Source organism: Pimephales promelas, chromosome 12, assembly GCF_988280905.1.
Source record: "Pimephales promelas chromosome 12, fPimPro1.hap1.1, whole genome shotgun sequence".
NCBI lineage: Eukaryota > Metazoa > Chordata > Actinopteri > Cypriniformes > Leuciscidae > Pimephales > Pimephales promelas.
In genome coordinates this window covers 28,831,781-28,850,844 of record NC_142780.1, presented here as the reverse complement: position 1 = coordinate 28,850,844, position 19,064 = coordinate 28,831,781, and the positions used below count along the sequence as shown (strand labels likewise).

The 19,064-nt window shown below is 38.5% G+C and overlaps 2 protein-coding genes across 4 annotated transcripts in view; both read right to left on the bottom strand.

The window, feature by feature from the left end:
- Nucleotides 1–1,710: 1,710 nt before the first annotated feature.
- Nucleotides 1,711–4,346, bottom strand: mettl6 (methyltransferase 6, methylcytidine). 2 transcript variants are annotated; one of them, XM_039650621.2, is made up of 5 exons: nt 3,750–4,340; nt 3,538–3,672; nt 2,368–2,538; nt 2,080–2,221; nt 1,711–1,988 (listed from the first exon to the last, which is right to left on the bottom strand). In XM_039650621.2, exons 1-5 carry the CDS (start codon nt 4,014–4,016, stop codon nt 1,840–1,842), a joined length of 864 nt encoding a protein of 287 aa, XP_039506555.2. In that variant the 5' UTR covers nt 4,017–4,340; the 3' UTR covers nt 1,711–1,839. The 2 variants fall into 2 exon arrangements, with proteins under 2 accessions (XP_039506555.2, XP_088974019.1); XM_089117893.1 differs by lacking the exon at nt 2,368–2,538 and having other exon boundaries at nt 3,750–4,346.
- Nucleotides 4,347–5,166: 820 nt separating this feature from the next.
- The window catches only part of rspo3 (R-spondin 3), a 55,660-nt gene continuing 41,762 nt past the window's right edge, over nt 5,167–19,064 (bottom strand). For both annotated transcript variants that reach the window (XM_089117892.1, XM_039650935.2), the window contains exons 2-6: nt 15,144–15,338; nt 14,843–14,986; nt 13,610–13,753; nt 13,343–13,522; nt 5,167–6,049 (exon numbers count right to left, since the gene is read on the bottom strand). In XM_089117892.1, coding sequence (XP_088974018.1) covers nt 5,853–6,049; nt 13,343–13,522; nt 13,610–13,753; nt 14,843–14,986; nt 15,144–15,338 — 860 coding nt within the window. In that variant the 3' untranslated portion in view covers nt 5,167–5,852. The remainder of the gene's footprint in view (nt 6,050–13,342; nt 13,523–13,609; nt 13,754–14,842; nt 14,987–15,143; nt 15,339–19,064) is intronic.

The window sequence follows — 19,064 nt, the reverse complement described above, 5'->3', positions numbered from 1 at the left end:
ACATATATTTTTAAATTGTATCATGTTAAAAAGACAATATTTTTAACGGTCAAATAGAATGAATGATATGATAACGTGACACTAAATTATGAATAAAATAATAACTTATTATTAGTTAACGTTACCGTACTGAAGTTATTAGGCTTTTTATTACGGTTTTATTTATACAGCCTATTAATACAGACTCTATATTTTAACATTAACGTTACTCATTATAATCATCATTTCTCTACGCTTTGCGATTAATAGCCACCTCGATTTAACGTTATATCACTGTATATCAACCACCATGGCCTCCGAACTCAATAAAAGTGTTACAACAACGAACGTACTGCTTCTCTTTCACGTTATATGTGAAATAAACTGTACTCACCTGAATCAAAATACAAAATCGTGTCGTACTTGCTTCTCTTTCACGTTATGGATCAAAAAACAAAACCGTCTCACGTGTTAGTGATGATGCTTTTCTCCCGCCGGCGACGGCGTGCTTTGTGACGATAGTCACATGACTATGTTTCGAACAAATGACTGTTTTTCCCCGTCCAGCCAACCGTTGAGTGCGGTTCGGAACAGTCTATGGTTCGGAACTGTTAGGACGCAATTCAAGAATTGTTAGGACGTGTTAGGACTTGTGTTAGGAATTGTTAGGACTTGTGTTAGGACTTGTGTTAGGAATTGTTAGGACTTGTGTTAGGAATTGTTAGGACTTGTGTTAGGAATTGTTAGGACTTGATTAGATTGTGTTAAGACTTGTAACAAATGGATCGGCCACATTTTCGAGATGGTGCTCACTGCGGAACATGAAATCCACGGGGAGGAGTCGGATCCAGATCCAACTCCTCCCACCTTACATACACCTAAACCTAACCAACTCCGCCCCCTGATCTCTAAACCCACCCCTAATCCCTAAACCCAACCCTAATCCTACCCATCTCCACCCCTTGGATCGTGATCCGACTCCTCCCCGTGGATCTCATGTTCTGCATTGAGGTGCTACTGACATTTTCGATCAGACGGACATTTAGGCGGAAAACATGGATCAGCGGTTTCCAATTTTCAGCGGTTTCAGACTATTTTTGCTACTTGTCCCTACCAATATCCAGTGATACCGATTTATTTCTAGCAATATTTAAAATATATTTATATATTGATGTCCCCATCCCCACCAATTTCAAAATCAAAACTACGCCCCTGATATACACATACTATTCAGCAATATTATTAATCTGACTGTACTGACACTATTGGATGAGAACTGAACGAGACAATTCCTAACACAAGTCCTAACAAATGTATGGTTTAGTGACGTCTAAAACCCAGCTGTAGTCCCAATCGAGTCGTTTTTGTAGGCAATATACTTCCTGATTTTTAGATGATATCTCTGCTTACACTAAACTTTCAGCACTGCAACTTTGCATATACTGTTCATGCACCAACAGCAACATTACACACTATTTAAAATCAAAAAAGTGAAATGGCAATCAACCACCCCCCCCCCTCCTTTAAGAGAACCAACACCAAACTGACCTCATCAGAACAATGACACTTTTTCTTTTCTTTACAGCTAAATTCAACTCTGTTTGCATCACTGATATGGTTATTTTCCTGTTTATTACTGTGAAGCTGCTTTGAAACTTTCTGTTTTGCATAAAACACTATATAAATAAAAGTAAAATGACAATACCCTAGTCTGAAATTAAGAATTCCAAATAACTGAAAAATCTGCAGATTTTATTTCATTATTATGAGATAGTAAAAACATTTGCGGAAGAAAGTCAATAAATTACTGCACAAGACTGGGGGGAAAAAATGTACAAAAATGTGGCTTATTTATGCTGGTCATTCTGAGGGAACAGGTTTGCAAAATTTACTCTGCAGGAACACTCGGGGAACACACAGACCCTCTTTTTTATTCACAGTTTCTCTCAGCACATACTCGTTCACAAGAGTCTCAAATCCTGCCTGTTGGAACAAACCAGCTAAGTACTCTATAAGAAGAACAAATGAAAGAAAAAAGAAACAATACATTAACTTCAATGCAGTAAGACAGATGATCAAAAACAAGCAGTTTACACTGACCTCTTGAGAAGAAAAAGGAACGGGTCCCATCCTGTCTTACATAGAAATTCTGCCCCAGCTTATTGCCTGACTTAAACCTCAACATGGCATGATCGTACAGTCCATAGTCCCTGAAGAGGACAATACCTCCTGGTCTTAATACCTGAAAGTTTGTTTAGGAAGGAGAAATTACTTCAAAAGCAAAGAAACTGAGTTATGCAAAATCACCATCAGTCATAAGTTTACTTATTTTAAATAAAAAGTTGATGCACTGTGATACCTTAAACCACAGATTGACCACACCAGTACCTTAAAAATTTGTTCTAGGGCTTTCTGCATCTTTTCAGGATGAATTGCAGACAGAACAAATATCAATGTGGCTACATCTACTGTTTCCACTTGTATGGTGGCCTGAAGATCATCCTTAGTGAGGTCACACTGAAACGCTAGGCATCGCTCAGTGCAATACAAGGCATTTTGCTGCAATAATAATAAAAAATGATAAATAAAGACTACATACAATATACAACTATCGTATGAATGTGCAACATTCAATGGCAGGAAAAAGTTTGACCAGATGTGGGTTTTAAAGAGTTCACCCAAAAAGTAACATTCAAACCATCCTTGGTGTATATGACTTTCTTTTTCAGCCAAAAGAAATCAGAGTTATATTAATAATATCCTCTTCCAAGCTTTATAATGGGAGTGAATAGTACCTTAGTAAAAAAAAAAAGAATAATAAAATGCATCCTTCAATAATAAAAGTAATCCATACGACGCCAGGGGGTTAACAAAGGCCTTCTGTTTTTGTAAGAAAAATATTCATAATTATAACTTTAAAAACTTCTGGTAATGTCTGTTTACATGTTCATGAGAGAATTAGTTGACATATGACGTAGGATGTAGGAGCAGCTAAGGTGAGAGTAGACATCTCTCGCTGTTCAAACAAATAGGGTTGGGCAACAAACTCAAGCTAAATATGCAAATTCTCTAACATTTCTCTTTACAAATTACCGTTTTAGACGTTGAAGGTTCAAATGTGAGACCGTGACTGGTGTTTTAATCTATCCTCTGCGCTTCTGAGTTTGTCAATATGTCATGCGTCGGGTCAGATGTCACTCTTCCGCCAGGAACAATAGTTTATTGTTGTAAAATTATACATATGGAAAAACACATTACTTCACTTCAGAAGGACTTTATTAACCCCCTGGAGCCGTGTGGAGCATTTTTAAGATGGGCGAGTCCGTTTTTTGTGTGCTTCACTGTAAATATCAAGGTACCATTCACTCCCATTATAAAGCTTGAAAGAGCCAGGATATTTTTTAACATTACCTCATATTGCATTTGGCTGAAAAAAAATGTAACCAAAAAAAAAAGTCACCTAGGATGACTTACGGCTGAGTAAATTATAGGATAATTTTTACATTTTGGGGTGAACTGACCTTTTACATTGAAAGGAAACAATTCCATCACTTTTACCTTCACAAACTCAACAGCTCGTGGAGAGAAGTCACAGGCATAGATGAAGATACTGAGATCCTCTTCCAGAAGGGGGAAAATACAGTTTCCAACCCCACAGCCAGCCTCCAACAACACCAGCTTCTGTCCTTGAGACTGAAAGAATAGAGAGCTACACTCATCCATACGAACTTAAACATGTACAAAATGCGTGCAAAATCATTTAACGTTACCTCTCTGCAGTTTTTCAGTTCATCAAACTCTCTGGTGGTCCAGTGTCTGTCTTTGAAAAAGTTCGTCGTGTTTCTTTTATAAAATAAGTCCCAGTTTTTCTGAGCATCCGTTTCGAGTTTCTGCTGCTTGAAGTCTGAGACTAAGACCCGGTCACTTGTGAGTTTCTCCATCTCTTCTGGTGTCAGAGTCCTTTCACTCAGAACAGTGGACTGATGGGGGAAAACATCGGATTCATCTGGCGAATCTAACTTACCTGTCACTGACATGACTGTTTAAGCTCCTGTTCTTTATGACTAAAACTGACGATGACGACGAAGAATTTAAAATCGGAGGCTGTGAAGTTATATCATAAAAGTCACAGCGCGTTGATAAAAAAGTTACACACCGCCATCTCAAAGACAAGACACCCACAACAGTTTTAGATACAACATATACTTTAACTACCGATATATTAGGCGAGCTAAATGATTAAGAGTAAAGATATTGGTATGTTTATCTACGTAATACGAAAGCTCACAGATTGAAAAAGTCGCGTTTTCTAAACAGCTGTCTTGCTCGTGCAAACGCTACTGCGGTGGTGACGGACCACTATCATAACCGTCACCGCCGCCTACTGGAGTGGATGAGACGCGCACAACGACCCGACAACATTTCAGCCCAAACTTCGCGAAAATGACAAAAAAAAAAAAAAAAAAAAAAAAAAAAACACTGTTTTTATTGGTATTAACTTTATTACTATGCTGGGCCGTAGTCTTAGGATAACATAATTTTAACCTTCTAATAAAGCAACTAGGGAGGATACATTAGAAAGCCTTATAGGCCTATGTTCATGTATATGAACAGAAATGTATGACACAAAATTGTATAAAAGACATTTTCGTTAAAAGTATCAATTTCTCTCGTAATTACATGTGTGTGCGTGTGTCTCTGTGTGTTTTATTTTAGATTTTATGTATACAAATGGAATTCTTACAAACTTCTTGAACATTATTCCTTAATAACAATCCCTGTTATTGTTAAAGTAGCAAATTTTGTAACATCCAATTGCAAGTGTATATTTTTTTTATATGAACAGTATAAACATAAATCATAATTTTGTTGTCTATTACTTTTGTATATAATTTTGTCTATCTATCTATCTATCTATCTATCTATCTATCTATCTATCTATCTATCTATCTATCTATCTATCTATCTATCTATCTATCTATCTATCTATCTATCTATCTATCTATCTATCTATCTATCTATCTATCTATCAGAGAAATTGAAATGTGGATAAATAATACATGAGGAATAAATCAAATACTTGAATCTTTATATGGTGTTATACATCACCAAACATTTATAGCGTAGCTACTGTTGTGTTTGATGTATATTTATGCTTGTTGAGACAATAAATAAATTACAAACGAATACAAACTCAGTATTGTTTATTTGACATACAGGTGCTTTTGATTTCTGGTCAGATGGCTTCAATGGAAAACTCAGATCCTGTTTATACAGACAGGCAAATCAACACTTTGTTCGGAGAAAACTGAAGTTACAACGTTGCAGCGAGTGTTGTTGCTCATCCAGTATGAGGAAAGCCAGTTCATTAGCCATTTACACCAATCAGCATGCAGTCTCAGCCTCTGGCGGCAGGCACTGTCCGCGGTGGCAGTAAGCATGCTCATTTTTAATTTACTCAGCCCCCCCAAAAAATAAAAAAATACAGACGTTTATACAACAACTCTAATGTCTCAAAAACCTACATTCAAACCATGATACAGTGCTGTACCTGGACCCCCTTTAAAAACCATTCCACGGATCACCGGACATGCCCAGCCCCACGCTGCACAGTTCAGCCTCAATCCAGCACCAGACCGGGGCCACGGGGGTGAAGGGTGCCCCCTGGAGGAGAAGTTCGAGGGGCGTCCTGACTGTCTGCAACTGTGTGGATGACGAGCGGCCCCTCTCTCATGTGCATATACAGTATACGTTTAAATTATACAGGTAGCAGCAACACCCCCTCGGCGAGGGGTTAAGAGAGTGAGGGGGTGACACGGACTGATAGGGGAAAGAAGAGCAGCAGCGGAGGAGCAGCGAGGAGCAGCATCTCTCTATACTGTTCCAGCGTCCCTGCTCTGGTCCCTCCTGCGACGGTGCTCTGTTTTGTTCCGGCTTTCCGAGTCCTCTCGGTCGATCGTCTCCTTCTCTCGTTCTCTCTTCCTTTCTCGACGGGCCTCCACGTTGTCTTTCTCCTGCAGGTTGAAGCGTTTTTTCTTCTCTCCCCGCCGCTGGCCTTTCGCTGGCTTACCTGCAAGGACAATTGGTAAAAGTGTGAGCTATTTTTTGAACATTAAAACACAGTAGCTATAAATCTGTCTGTTTTGCCAATTTTATCATCTGCTAGGTGAAAATCCGATCACTTAGAGAAGTAATAGTAATAAAAAAAACACAAAAAAACCCCCCGTCATGATCTGATGTACACTACAGTTCAAAAGTTTGGGGACAGTCATTTATTTTTTTAAAGAAATATATACTTTAAAGGGTTAGTTCACCCAAAAATGAAAATTCTGTCAGTGTTTACTCACCGTCATGTTGTTCCAACCCCGTTAGACCTTCGTTCATTATCCAAACACAAATGAAGATATTTTTGATGAAATCTGAGACCTGGATCACTCCTGCATACTAGTCCATAGGCTTCTTGAGGGATTGAAACTTGCCGGCATCGAAAAGTTATTAAAGACATCGTTAAAATAGTACAAGTGACTACAATGGCTCAATGCTCTTGTGTGCAAAAAACAACAAAAATAACGACTTTATTTCAACTATTCTTTTCCTTCTCTCTGGGCCTCGAGTCAGGTTACTAGTTTAAAAGCATACGATCTGTTGTTGTACGTCACACGCATCACACACATGACCAGTGTCAGCCAATAGTGAGCCTACGCGTGACGTAGCTCTACGCTATCACACTACGTTTACTGACTAGAGGCTCATAGAGGAAGGTAATAGTTGAAAGGAAGTGAAAAGTTGAAGTAAAGTTGTTATTTTTGTTTGTTTTTGCCCACAAAAAGTTTCCTCGTCGCTTGGTGAAGTTAAGATTGAGCCACTGAAGTCACTTGGACTATTTTAATGATGTCTTTAATAACTTTTCGAGGCCGGCAAGTTTCAATCCCTCAAGAAGCCTATGGACTAGTATGCAGCCTGCAGGAGTGATCCGGCACTCAGATTTCATCAAAAATATCTTCATTTGTGTTCGGAAGATGAACGAAGGTTTAACGGGGTTGGAACAACATGAGGGTGAGTAAATACTGACAGAATTTTCATTTTTGGGTGAACTAACCCTTTAACTCAGCAAGGATGCATCAAATTGATCAAAGTTGACAGCATAAGACATTTATAACATTACAAAATATTTCAATTTAATAAATGCTGTTATTTTAAACATTCATCAAGAAATCCTGGGGAAAAAATGGTTTCCACTAAATAAAAGCTGTTTTTAACATGTTTCTTGAGCCACAAATCAGAATATTAGAATGATTTCTGAAGGATCACGTGACACTGAAGACTGGAGTAATGATGCTGAAAATTCAGCTTTGCCATCACATGAATAAAAATTGAAATTCTATTTAACAATCTATTAAAATAACATGTTACACATTTAAACTTACAGTTTGGTGTGTGTTCAAAAGTAACAATCGCAACGTTTTTAATCACCACAATGTTTACACTTCACGGAAAAATGACTCGCAATGTTTTTGCTCATTAATCTGGAATAAGAGAAAGTATTGTAACCAGAGCACACACACAATATGATCAGTCAGAGTTTGGCCGGCATCCGAGCTGATTTATTTCCCATACAGGCATGTTGAATCATTCTATCATTCTATTAATCAGGCTTTAGTGATTTTCCCATCATCCCTCATCTCTCTCCCTCTCCAGATGGAATTACTCATCAACCTAAGATGACCATTGTTCTTAATTTCGGGCTGTTTTGGTTGGGAGACATCCCTTCAGCAATCATCACTTCTATAAAAGTATTTTTCATAGATTATTAAGAGTTTGATGGAATCCAGGTTGAAGACCCATTTATAAAGTTGTGAAACAGCAGAACCATCTGTTGGGTTGTGAGATTGGTTGCGTCTGGTCTACCACAAGATGACAGTCTTGTACAACAACTTTTTCCATTTAATTTGTCTTTCTTTAACACTGTCAACAGTGTTTTAAAGGGATAGTTTACTGAGAAACTTTAAAACTCAAATTGAAATAAAACAAAGCTGAAATAAAAATTCTAAATATTGATAAATACTAATATGGTATATAAATAATATCAAGAATGAAAATGACATCCTAGTGGTGAGTGTTGGGAATATGAACATATTCAGTCAATTTCTCACATAGCTTATTCCTTCAAAAAGAATACAACGCAAATGTTGCATGGAATATAATTTAAGGTACTTCTTTTTGTGTTTTTTGGCTCTTTTTGGACCAATTTGGTCACGATGAACATTGTTGAGAAGTGAAGATATCAAATATTTTACAGGTAGAGTCAGAAATGTTTTTCACAAACACTTTTTGTCAGACCGATTGTGAAACTCTCTTCACATTCTGATATCAATCAATAATAGACAACACATTCTCATCCCAAGGCGTCATCTAACTGACACTTTTGACCATGCTTTAACATGAATGAAACGCTTTAGGCAACCTTTAGCGTCAGTTAGATGATGCGCGTAGGTTTATGTTTGGGGTAGGGTTAGAGCATGAGGATAGCATCATCTAACTGACGCTAAAGGTTGTATAAAGCGGCAAAATGGTCAAAAGCGTCAGTTAGATGACGCCTTGGGATGAGAACGGGCTGTAATTAAAGCGGTCTAAAAAATTATATCTATATTCTGTGGAAGTCTTAGGACCAAGAAACGTTCGTCCAATCATTTCATTCGGTCCGAATGCAATAATAGGATGTCCTACTTGCCTGTCAACAAATGTATTTCCATACCTCTGCGCACGCTGCCCGCATCGCCAGTGTGTTTCTTGAGACTATGCAGAGTTGTAGACAGTTACCGAGCACCGCAAAAAACAACAGCCACCATTTACAGTTTCTCCTGAACCAAAACAATGAGCTTATGCTGCTTTTACGCAAGGTCTTATAATTTCAAAGTTAGCTTGCTATTGCTAGCCTCTCCGGAATTGCCTACCCTACCTTAAACAACATATAACAGCATACAGTAGGTTTCAGAACAACATAAGGGTGAGTAAATGATCTAACCTTTTTTAATTTCGGATTAATTAGACACTGGAAATGCAAAAAGGCAGGCGGCGTCCCATCAATTGCAGAGTCAGAGAGTATTATCACCATTATGCTCTTGAGCAACCAGTCCAGTTTCTTCCAGGAACATGATTCCTGCAATTAGCGAACAGTACGTCTCTTTGGAATAAAACTGTCAAGATGCGCAACCACGGTGAAGCCGCCCAGCTGAATGTTTGACAGCAGAATAAGCTAACAACCGATTAGCACATCAAAAATAGAAAGACTTAAAATACAAATTCTGTTAATATTACTTTATCTAGCAGTTGCTCAACGCTCACGGCTAGCCAATTTCCATTATTGTCAGAGGCTTATCGGTGGGGCACAGATGAGGATTGGAAAAGTGCTGAGGTGGACAGCCACCTCTCCCCCGCTTCTGCTCCCCCCACCCCCCAAAGCAGGCTCTATTAATCAGCCACACTCTCTCCGGACTCCCTGCCCACTGCAACCCACACTGACCCACACATTCCTGGGGTATGATAGGGGGCCACTGACGGCTCTTGTTTTGTGACTGAAAGTAGTTCAGGAGGATGAAGTGAAATCCCCCTCTTCGACCTCTCGTGGGCTCGAGGATGTTGTGATTGTACTGTGCATTCTGAATGGGCTGACTCATGTACGGTGTCTGACAGATCAAATCTTACACGCGCGCGCACACACACACATTTCACCCGCTGTCGTCACCTCCCCTCTCTAAAGAGACAGCCTCTTTAAACACAGGAAGTTCCCCTTCACGCACACTGTTGTCTTTGTCGTGACGATTTGGAGATCAGTGGATTAGGCGTAATCCTCTGCCTTTCCCATAAACCAAGGCGCAACATGACCAGAGCGCTGTGGCAAAAATTATGGAGATGTTTACTGACACTCTTTCAGAGATGGAAAGCTGTCAAGTTTTTCAGCAAACTGTCAAGCGACGAAATGATTACGAGTGATTTCCTCAGCATGTTCTTGAGCATCTGATCTCCACTGCAGTAGCAGAGGAAATCCCAGAGGAAAATGTCATGGTTCAGAGGTTGCTTGTTCAAAGCTCATGCAAGAGACCTAATGAAGTTATGTTAGATTTACGTATCAATTTTGACACGAATAAGACCATTTATGTCATCCAGCATGAAATACACTAAAATTAAAATGGGTAGCATAGAAGATCATGTGGCCTTGAAGGAATTTGATGAGAAACCAGAAAATTGGAGATCCATGTGAGAATATAGTCTTTTTCACAGGAGCCCAATCTGGAAAAAAAAAAAAAAAAAAAAAAACAACAACAGGAAAGTTCCACTGGAAAAGTCTCCACTTGTTCTCTATTTAATCTCATTTCTATAGGAGAAACAATTGAGAAATAGATTATTTTGTGAATTCTTCTTTTGGGATACTCCTTTAGTTTTAGAAGACAGTTTCTGCCTTTGAAAAACAAGTGCATTTAAAATGTAAAAAAGGAGATAAAGTGAAAAATAATGATCACATGATCCTTGAGAAATAATTCTAATATGCTGAGCTCAATCAATGTTGTAAACAGTTGTTCTGCTTAATATTTTGTTTGACATTATAAATGTCTGTATTGTCACTTTTGATCAATTCAATGGATCCTAGCTGAATAAAAGTATTGCATCTTACTGCTCACAGACCCCAAACTTTTGAAAGTTAGAATAAAGTGCAATATCATGAGAAATGAAGTGTTTTCTAAAAGTTTTTTTAACTCTTGGATGGCAAAGGGCTTCCATTTAAAGTTGAATCTGAGCATAAGTTTAAAAGTGCTCTATCAACAGCTGAAAATAGCTCTATTCGTCTGATAATGGGTCTATTCATAATTTCTGGATGAATCAATGGATTGCAGTTCCATCCTCCTCTAGGATATGTTGCAAGCTAAGCTTTGGAACAAGTTTGTCTCATAGTTGTGTCTATCTAGATGTTTCAACATAGGTGACATGAGGAGTCATCTGGCTCTGATTATACATTATTCTTGAAAGAGTGATTGAGAGGGGAGAACAGAAGGAGATCTTAAAGGAGGAGGGAGATGAAAAGTGTGTCAGAGTGTGAAACACTCTAAAATCAACCCTGACAACCCAATTCATCCCAGTCTGCTGCTGTTAAGAGCACAGAGGTAGATGTGGTTGAAATAGGATATGATGTCGGGTGCAGTAGGGCACATTTTCATTAATGAACCCTGGGGGTGGGGTAGAGGGAGGCATGCTGTCGTCCGGGGGCTTTTGGCAGGAGCCAGGCGGGGATTAAGGGCTCTGGCTCGTCCCACAGGAGGAATGCCCGGGCTTTGAAGGCCCAGTATAGCTGCTCTCCCTTAGGGAAGTTGGTGCTAGTGTGGAGGGCACAGGCGTGTATAGGGCTACATACAGAGTTCAGTGGACGATTGAGACATACACACACACACACACAACGCAAAACAACAATGGTGGGAATCCAGATTCTGTACTTATATTCAAAATAAAACTCACTATGTTATATCACACACAAGTTTGTTTTTATATTTCTAGTGATTTTCCATAGACTTCTATTGTTTTGATAATTATCTATCAATATTTTTATCTATCTATCTATCTATCGATCTATCTATCTATCTATCTATCTATCTATCTATCTATCTATCTATCTATCTATCTATCTATCTATCTATCTATCTATCTATCTATCTATCTATCTATCTATCTATCTATCTATCTATCTATCTATCTATCTATCTATCTATCTCAGTCTCTATCTCAATATTAAAAACCTAAATGAGCACATGTTGACACCAGGAGTTGAGTTTTTAGAAAGAACGAAAGGGAAAGGACAGGGGTTGCGTTTGGACAAGCTGTGTAAGAAAAAGGTCAGGATTAGTCAGAGGGAGAACAAGAAAGAAAAACAAATGACAAGTAACAGGAGAAGAATGAATTTGGCTGTGGCAACAAGTAAAGCAGTTGCATGTGTGTGTGTATCAGGAGTGGGGGGCGGACAAGGAGGATGTATCAGTGTCAGAGGGCGGCTTGGGATTACTTTGAGCTGGCGGGGGTCGGACCACTGACCCTACTGGTGTATGTGGAACATAAACACGGACAGGACAGAACCCCGGCAGATAATTAGCGCGCAGTTGATGTTCTAGGAGTTGGGGCAGCTGGGTAATCACAAGCGGGGGCGAGGTCGATAACCGAGCCTGAAACGCACCCCTCAGCTGTGGCCCCCGGCGGATCAACACTGCACTGACTCCTTTGATTTAACATAGAAAGAAAAGTCTTTCTGTGCACAAGCAAAAGTTTGTGATGAAAGAATAAGATGAGATGACAGCTCTGTTCCTGCATAAAAAGAAACTTCATAAGTGACTGATTTGGAACTCACAAATAAAAGTGACCTGATAATTTAACAGTTCTGTTAGTTATTAATTATACTGAATTTATTAGACTAAAATCAACCAGATTTATTTTGCTAATTGCATATATACTGCATACAATATGCAGTATTATATTTAACTATATTAATAACTAAATTAGTGTCCACAGCAGCAGACAATATCGATTATTTTTATTCTGAGCAAACACTGTAGTTATGTCATCTAGTGGTTTAAATGCAGGTGGATTCTGATTGGCTGTCATTTTTATCATTATTATTTTGTATTTAGAACCATTTTAGAACTGTTATTTATTGTTGTAATCATCCTAGGTACGAACGGGCCTTTAACTGTGACGTGTTATTTGTGTTTTCCTGTTTCTGTGCATGATCAAGCGATATCATTGTTCTTTGGAGTCAGAGAAGTTCTCATTTAAATCTCCATCTCCTATATTTCCCTCTCTCTGAGTCTGCACTGAGGCCCTGACTGTTTATGAGGTGGAGAGCGATCGAGTTGGCCTGCTGTCTGTCATAAAGCAGCAATGCCCCACAAATACCACTACACAAATAAACATTCAAAACATAACTGGCCAAATATGGTAAGCTTACAGATCTTTGAATCTGCTCCATGTATTTGTTTTGCATCGGTTGGGAAATATTTCTGGCTCTTACATTTATAATTATAATCCAGACGATACAAAACAAACATTTATATGATAATAAAACGAGTAGAGTCAATGTTTTTTTGTAGATGTGGAAAATGGATAACAGCCTACTAGCAATTCCATTCGCTAAGTCAAGCATCGCTATTACTACTTCTTATACATAGGTTTAAGGGTTTGTTCTTAATATTACACTCAGCCCGCACGGTTCAACAAACATGAATGATACATCAAAGGACGTAGCTTTTTACTTTTCTAAGTGATCAGACTTACAGTTTTCAGGGACGATTGGGCCTATTTATCAATAATTATACTGGCCACTTACATCTTCTTCTTTTGACAAAGCACTCCCTCTTTTCAGAAGTCTGTGGGCACGGGCTCCCCATTGGAGAGGGATTCTGTAGGACCTTCCTGGTCCTTGTTTCTTCACCCCATTTGAAGCCGCAGGTTTTTCCCAAGCGTGAACAGGGGCTCCACTCACTCCATTCGCCCACTTCGCAGTGCACTAAAACACAGTTAACAAGTCATATAACACACGCATACAGCACTGCAGGGGTTTTGACAGCAGATGTGCAGTATGTCAGAGACTGACCTGTTGGGATGCACTCCATTGAGTCATTGGGCTCAAACTTGTCTGGGCAGATGTGATGACATTGCCCATGCAGGAGATAGAGTCCCGGCATACACCTCGTACACGTGTCACTGTTCTGACAGGAGTCACAGTCCACAGGACATGCTGTAAAACCATCACACACACACACAGTTAAATTAACTAGAATTTTCGTGGAGAAACTAACTAAATGTAGTAACGTTACTAACTGGACAACATTTATTTCTTTGTGATTATTTGTGAAATTTGCTCGAAATTCTGAGAAAACGTTTCTACACCAATTTTTTTTTTTTTAAATTTCATGACGTAGTAATGTTGTTGTGCATCTAAACTCCACATGGCTGATTTTAGACGGCCCTCGGTCTTAAATGTAGCAGTGGAAAGTTTAATTCATTTTAGTGAATCGGTTCATTTAGGTGTTCCTCTCTTAAATATTATCGCTGTCGGGCAGAAACCTCGTATCTCCATATTTTGTCATTTACTAATCTTTCCTCAAACTGTCACTCAAACCTCATAACTCCGTCCCGCCTCTACCGTGAATGAAGTGCCTTACTCATTTTGGACTGGGTCTGCTTGTTTGCAATGCAAGGGTAAATAAAGAACTGGTTGTTTGAATAAGTACAGCATTTTCTTTATGTTTTATGAATTTTATGAGCAGAAAAGAGAGTCTTAGTCTAGAATTTGTTGATGATCCATTAAATAGTCCCTGCGTAGCACTTTGTGTCTTTAATAATATGAGATTTTGGCCAAATGACAGTAAAAAGTGAGCACCCACATTGCGAGTTTAAGTTTACGAAAACTAATTCTAATTACGGACAAAACACCCCTGAAATTCTCAGAAATGTGCTGATTAAAAACATCATAACTCCATTTGAGCTTGATTTTGGTAAAATGTTAACAATATAATGGCACAAGCAAGTCTCTGGCCATTTTAAAGCCACAATAGCAACTTTGACAAAAATTTGTTTAATAATTTTTTCAATTTCCTGAAAGTAGCATTTTTAGAGATAGAGGTTTTCTGCATTTGTTTGTGGTGTAGTGTAGTTTTACTACAAAAAATTATGATTAGCTTGTAGCTAGTTTGGAAAGTTTGGAAAGTTGGAAACTTTTTTGGAAAGTTACAGTTTCAAAGTAGCTTACACAACACTGGTGGCCAGAAAAAGGAAGCAAAAAACTAGTCTATTATATATCTGTGGCACTAAATTGAGCACTCACCAGGGACACACTCTTTCTTGGTATCGCTGGGCACCAGCCCATCTGGACAGCTCTCCATGCACTTGCCCTTGTGCAAGTAGGATCCCGCTCTGCAGCGCAGGCAGAAGTTCCTGTTAAAGCACGAGTCGCACTCTGACCCACACTCTGGAAGACAGGTTATGCACTCATTACCACATGAACTGAGAAGAGAATGCAGTAGCATGCATATCAAAGCCCATGGTTTCATTACACCGCAACTAAGACAAAGCCGTCTGTAGTGTAAATATTTCAAGGAGAAGGTGAGGTGAAATATGCGTCTTACTTATGCAGTCGTTCCTGTCGGGGGAACGGGTGCCGTAGAAACCATTGGGGCAGGAGGCCAGGCACACTCCGAACTGCCTCATCCCGTCCCTCTCCAGGTGAATAAAAAGCTTGGGTTTGCACGTCAGACAGCCATTGTAAACGGAGCAGGTCTGACAGCCTCCCTGGCATCCCTGGGTGCTCACCCCTGAACCCTCTGTGGTAGAAACATCATTCTTACATTAGGATCAAATAACATGTGAGCACAAAATGATGTATGAAAATGTAAAGATCTGAGAAGTGTGTGTGAATATACATAGTTTATGTATTTTCTGGAGAGCGGAGGTAGGCCTTTTCTTTCATTTGCAAGTGTTTAGATTTTTTTTAAGCTACAATATTAGGCCTACTTGTGAGGGAGTCAGCTTGCCATCACAAAATAAAGCAAAGATCTGGATGTGGGCAGATGCAAAAAATGATATTATTCTAAAATCTAGCATATTTAGATTAAATGTAACATGTTTATTGTGTTACTGTATGTAATGTATATTTTGTTTGTCTGTTTTCTCTTATCAAACAGTAGTTGCTGCATCATCACTGCTCATTTCCATAAAGTTAAATTTTGTTGCACAACCAACTGTCTGTCACTCTCTGTTTTCTCATTCTGGCAATTTCTAACCTGATTGGCTGCTTTTATCAAGAGTAAAGGGCACACAGGATTTTTTTTTTTTATCCATATCCCTGTAAATAAAGTCAATGATTCAATAGACGCTTTTGAGGACTAAACAATCACTGTATTACTTCCATAGTTTGTAAGTCTAAAGTGGCATCATATCTTTGAAAGCTATTTAAAGTTTAGTTTGAAGCTCTTAGTAGCGTGTTACGTATATTCACAATCACATTCAATGCCCTGGCTAGACACTTTTCTGCTCAGCAGCCACTGTGGCAAGTGGTTTACCAAATGTATTAGACACTCAGTATTTTCATTGACATTGATACAATGGGGAGAAATGGCCAGATAGATATTTTTAATGTCTCATAATTTGGCAGCCATTAGATTAGGTTGCTGTCACTTTAAGACTGAATCCATGGATGCGTTTTCTTTCTCAACTGTTTACGTTCACTTAAAACATAACTGACTGTTTACGTGAATACTTGAAGCCAAAAAAAAAACTTTAATTTTGTTCTGAGAGGCAGCTTTATGTGTGCACACTTTGAGCACAAAATCTGCACAAATGAGTAAAATTATGCGCAATATGCACTGTAACCAACAATGTTCCTCGGAGCAAACGAAACAAGTGAAATAATTACCAGGTATATCAATTAAGCTGAAAATGAATATCGTAAGCGTTTCAGATATTTCAGAATCAGTATCGAAAATGCTATATTGTTGACAACACTACATTGCACTTAGTTTATATATTTCAGATGCCTTTTAAGAAGACTATGCATATTAAAAATGCATGTTCTATATAAAATTCAACCCGCCAAAGTGTCTATTGTGTGACTTTGTTCCACGCCATTGCTGAAATGCACCCACATTTGCTGTTACTGTAATTTCAAGGCCTGATGCCATGGCATATTGTTTAAAAGTTTGTGATGTGGCCAATACATTTATTTTTTTAAAGAAGGTAATATTTTAACAATGATGCAATAAATTGATCAAACATGACAGAAAAGACATTTATAATGCAACCCTACCCCCGTTCTGTCCACTTCCTCTAAAAAAGTGTGAAATTTACATGGAGAAAAATAACACTCCAGTAAACAGTTTCACATTTAAAAAAAAAAAAGATAAAATATGTACTGTAGGAATCCAATTTCTTTCTTTATTTCCTGTCAGCAGCACCTAGTTACAACAAAACATACTTGCCATTTATTCTCAACATTTATAAGAGCAAACAGGAATGGTGGGTACAACTAAATGGTTCCAGGTTGTCTGAGGAAAGAACAGAGCCATCAATTAAAGCTACAACAGTGACCATAATGTAGTGTAATAATAAACACGACAGGAAGCACAGTCATCTGTGGATTCTCCCGGTAGAGAAACTAATCAACAGAGACACGTTGCATACCGGGGTTTGCACGCAAACGGCAGCACAGTAGCCTTTGTGTTCATAAGCGCGCAAACAGAGCGACCACACTGTGACAAAAGCCCAGACAGAATCGACTCGTCTCCACCGGAGACCTCCAGCTGTCAATACGTGCTGAAGCGCCCCACCACAAATGCATAACAAAGAGGTTTCTCAATGTCCTATAGTGACATATTTTAAAAATACTCTCACTCACGAATCCCTTAAGGTAAGATCTGCTCTTAAATTATAGAGTTGATCGCTGACCTGACAACCTTCTGGACAGAACAACTCTGAAACAAAAAGAGATGGTATTTCTGAGAAATAGTCCTCCTGACTGTGTTCAAGGGGATTAAGAGAACATTTTCTTCAGCTTTTTGCTCAAGGGATTGTGAATAATGTTTATGCACTATGGCCTCATTGTTTTGGCTCGGGAACTGAAGAAGTCAAAAGTGATTGAGTTCACAGTTACTGTGAGAAGAACAGACGTTCACTGATCTAATCGCACCATACTGTACAGTACAGTACCTCGTTGAATTCGGCAAGGTAAAAAAAAAAAAGAAAAAAAAAGGAAGGTGCTTCAGAGAGCATCTCTGATTAAAGTCAATCGGTTCCAGGTGTCTCTCCAAGGTCAGTCTCAGATGGTTAAAGGCTCTGCATTTTAGAAAGGACTGACCCTGTCTCAGCATCTGGATGAGGGTGAGTTAGGGGCAAAGCGAAGATTGGTCTAGCTCAACTTCAGAGAAGCAAAAAAAAAAAAAAAAAGTTCACTTCTAGTTTCACTTATGTAATTTGAAATGATATGGCTTAAAAGAATGTCACATGAGGATTTCTACAAGCATCAGTAAATCTAAACAATAAGGCAGCAGTTAAAGTACAGGAAATGAAGGACCCTAACATCACTGTCACAGACTAATTTATTTTTTAATATGCAGTAAATCAGTAATATTATAAAATAATATTAAAATTTAAAATAACTGTTTTCTAACTGAATATATTATGTATTCCTGTGTTGCCATTTGCAAAGCTGAATTTTCAACATCATTACTCCACTTCAGTGTCACATGATCCTTCACAAATCTTTCTAAAATGCTGATTTGCTGCTCAACATTTCTTATTATTATCAATGTTGACACAGTTCCACTGGTTACATTTTTTGTGGAAACTGATAGTTTTTGTTCAAAATAACAACATTTATTTGAATTAGCATTATAACATTATAGCATCATGATATTAAATGTTAATGGATGATAGATAGATAGATAGATAGATAGATAGATAGATAGATAGATAGATAGATAGATAGATAGATAGATAGATAGATAGATAGATAGATAGATAGATAGATAGATAGATAGATAGATAGATAGATAGATAGATAGATAGATAGATAGATAGATAGATAGATAGATAGATAGTCAATACTACTGAACTCGGGCTCGGGCATCGTTTTCTTATCCTTTTTTCTTCCTCCCCTGATTTTCAGAGTTCAGTCTTGGCCGCCAGATTGCCATAGATCAAGGATATTCTGTTTGACATATCTAAGCAATCTTTACAACTGCTGTCCATTTGCCCAAATGTGTTCCTGCCAAAGCTCTCTAATTCACAGAACCATTTACACAGAGGAATTCTGCCTGCCCTTGCACTGCCACAGCCCCTGGGTCGGCTTGCATAAGAGCACCCCTGAAATCCGAACGTTCGAAATCGCTTCGCCACGGTTCAAACTCAACGACCACAAAAGCAAGCATTCCCAGAATCTATCGGTAAAGCGGCAGAGTTAAAACCTAATTAAATAACAAAATGTAAGACATCGACATTAAACCAAAAGCATTTGCTTATTGCCCAAAGACTTGTGGTGTGAGTCGGTGAGGCAA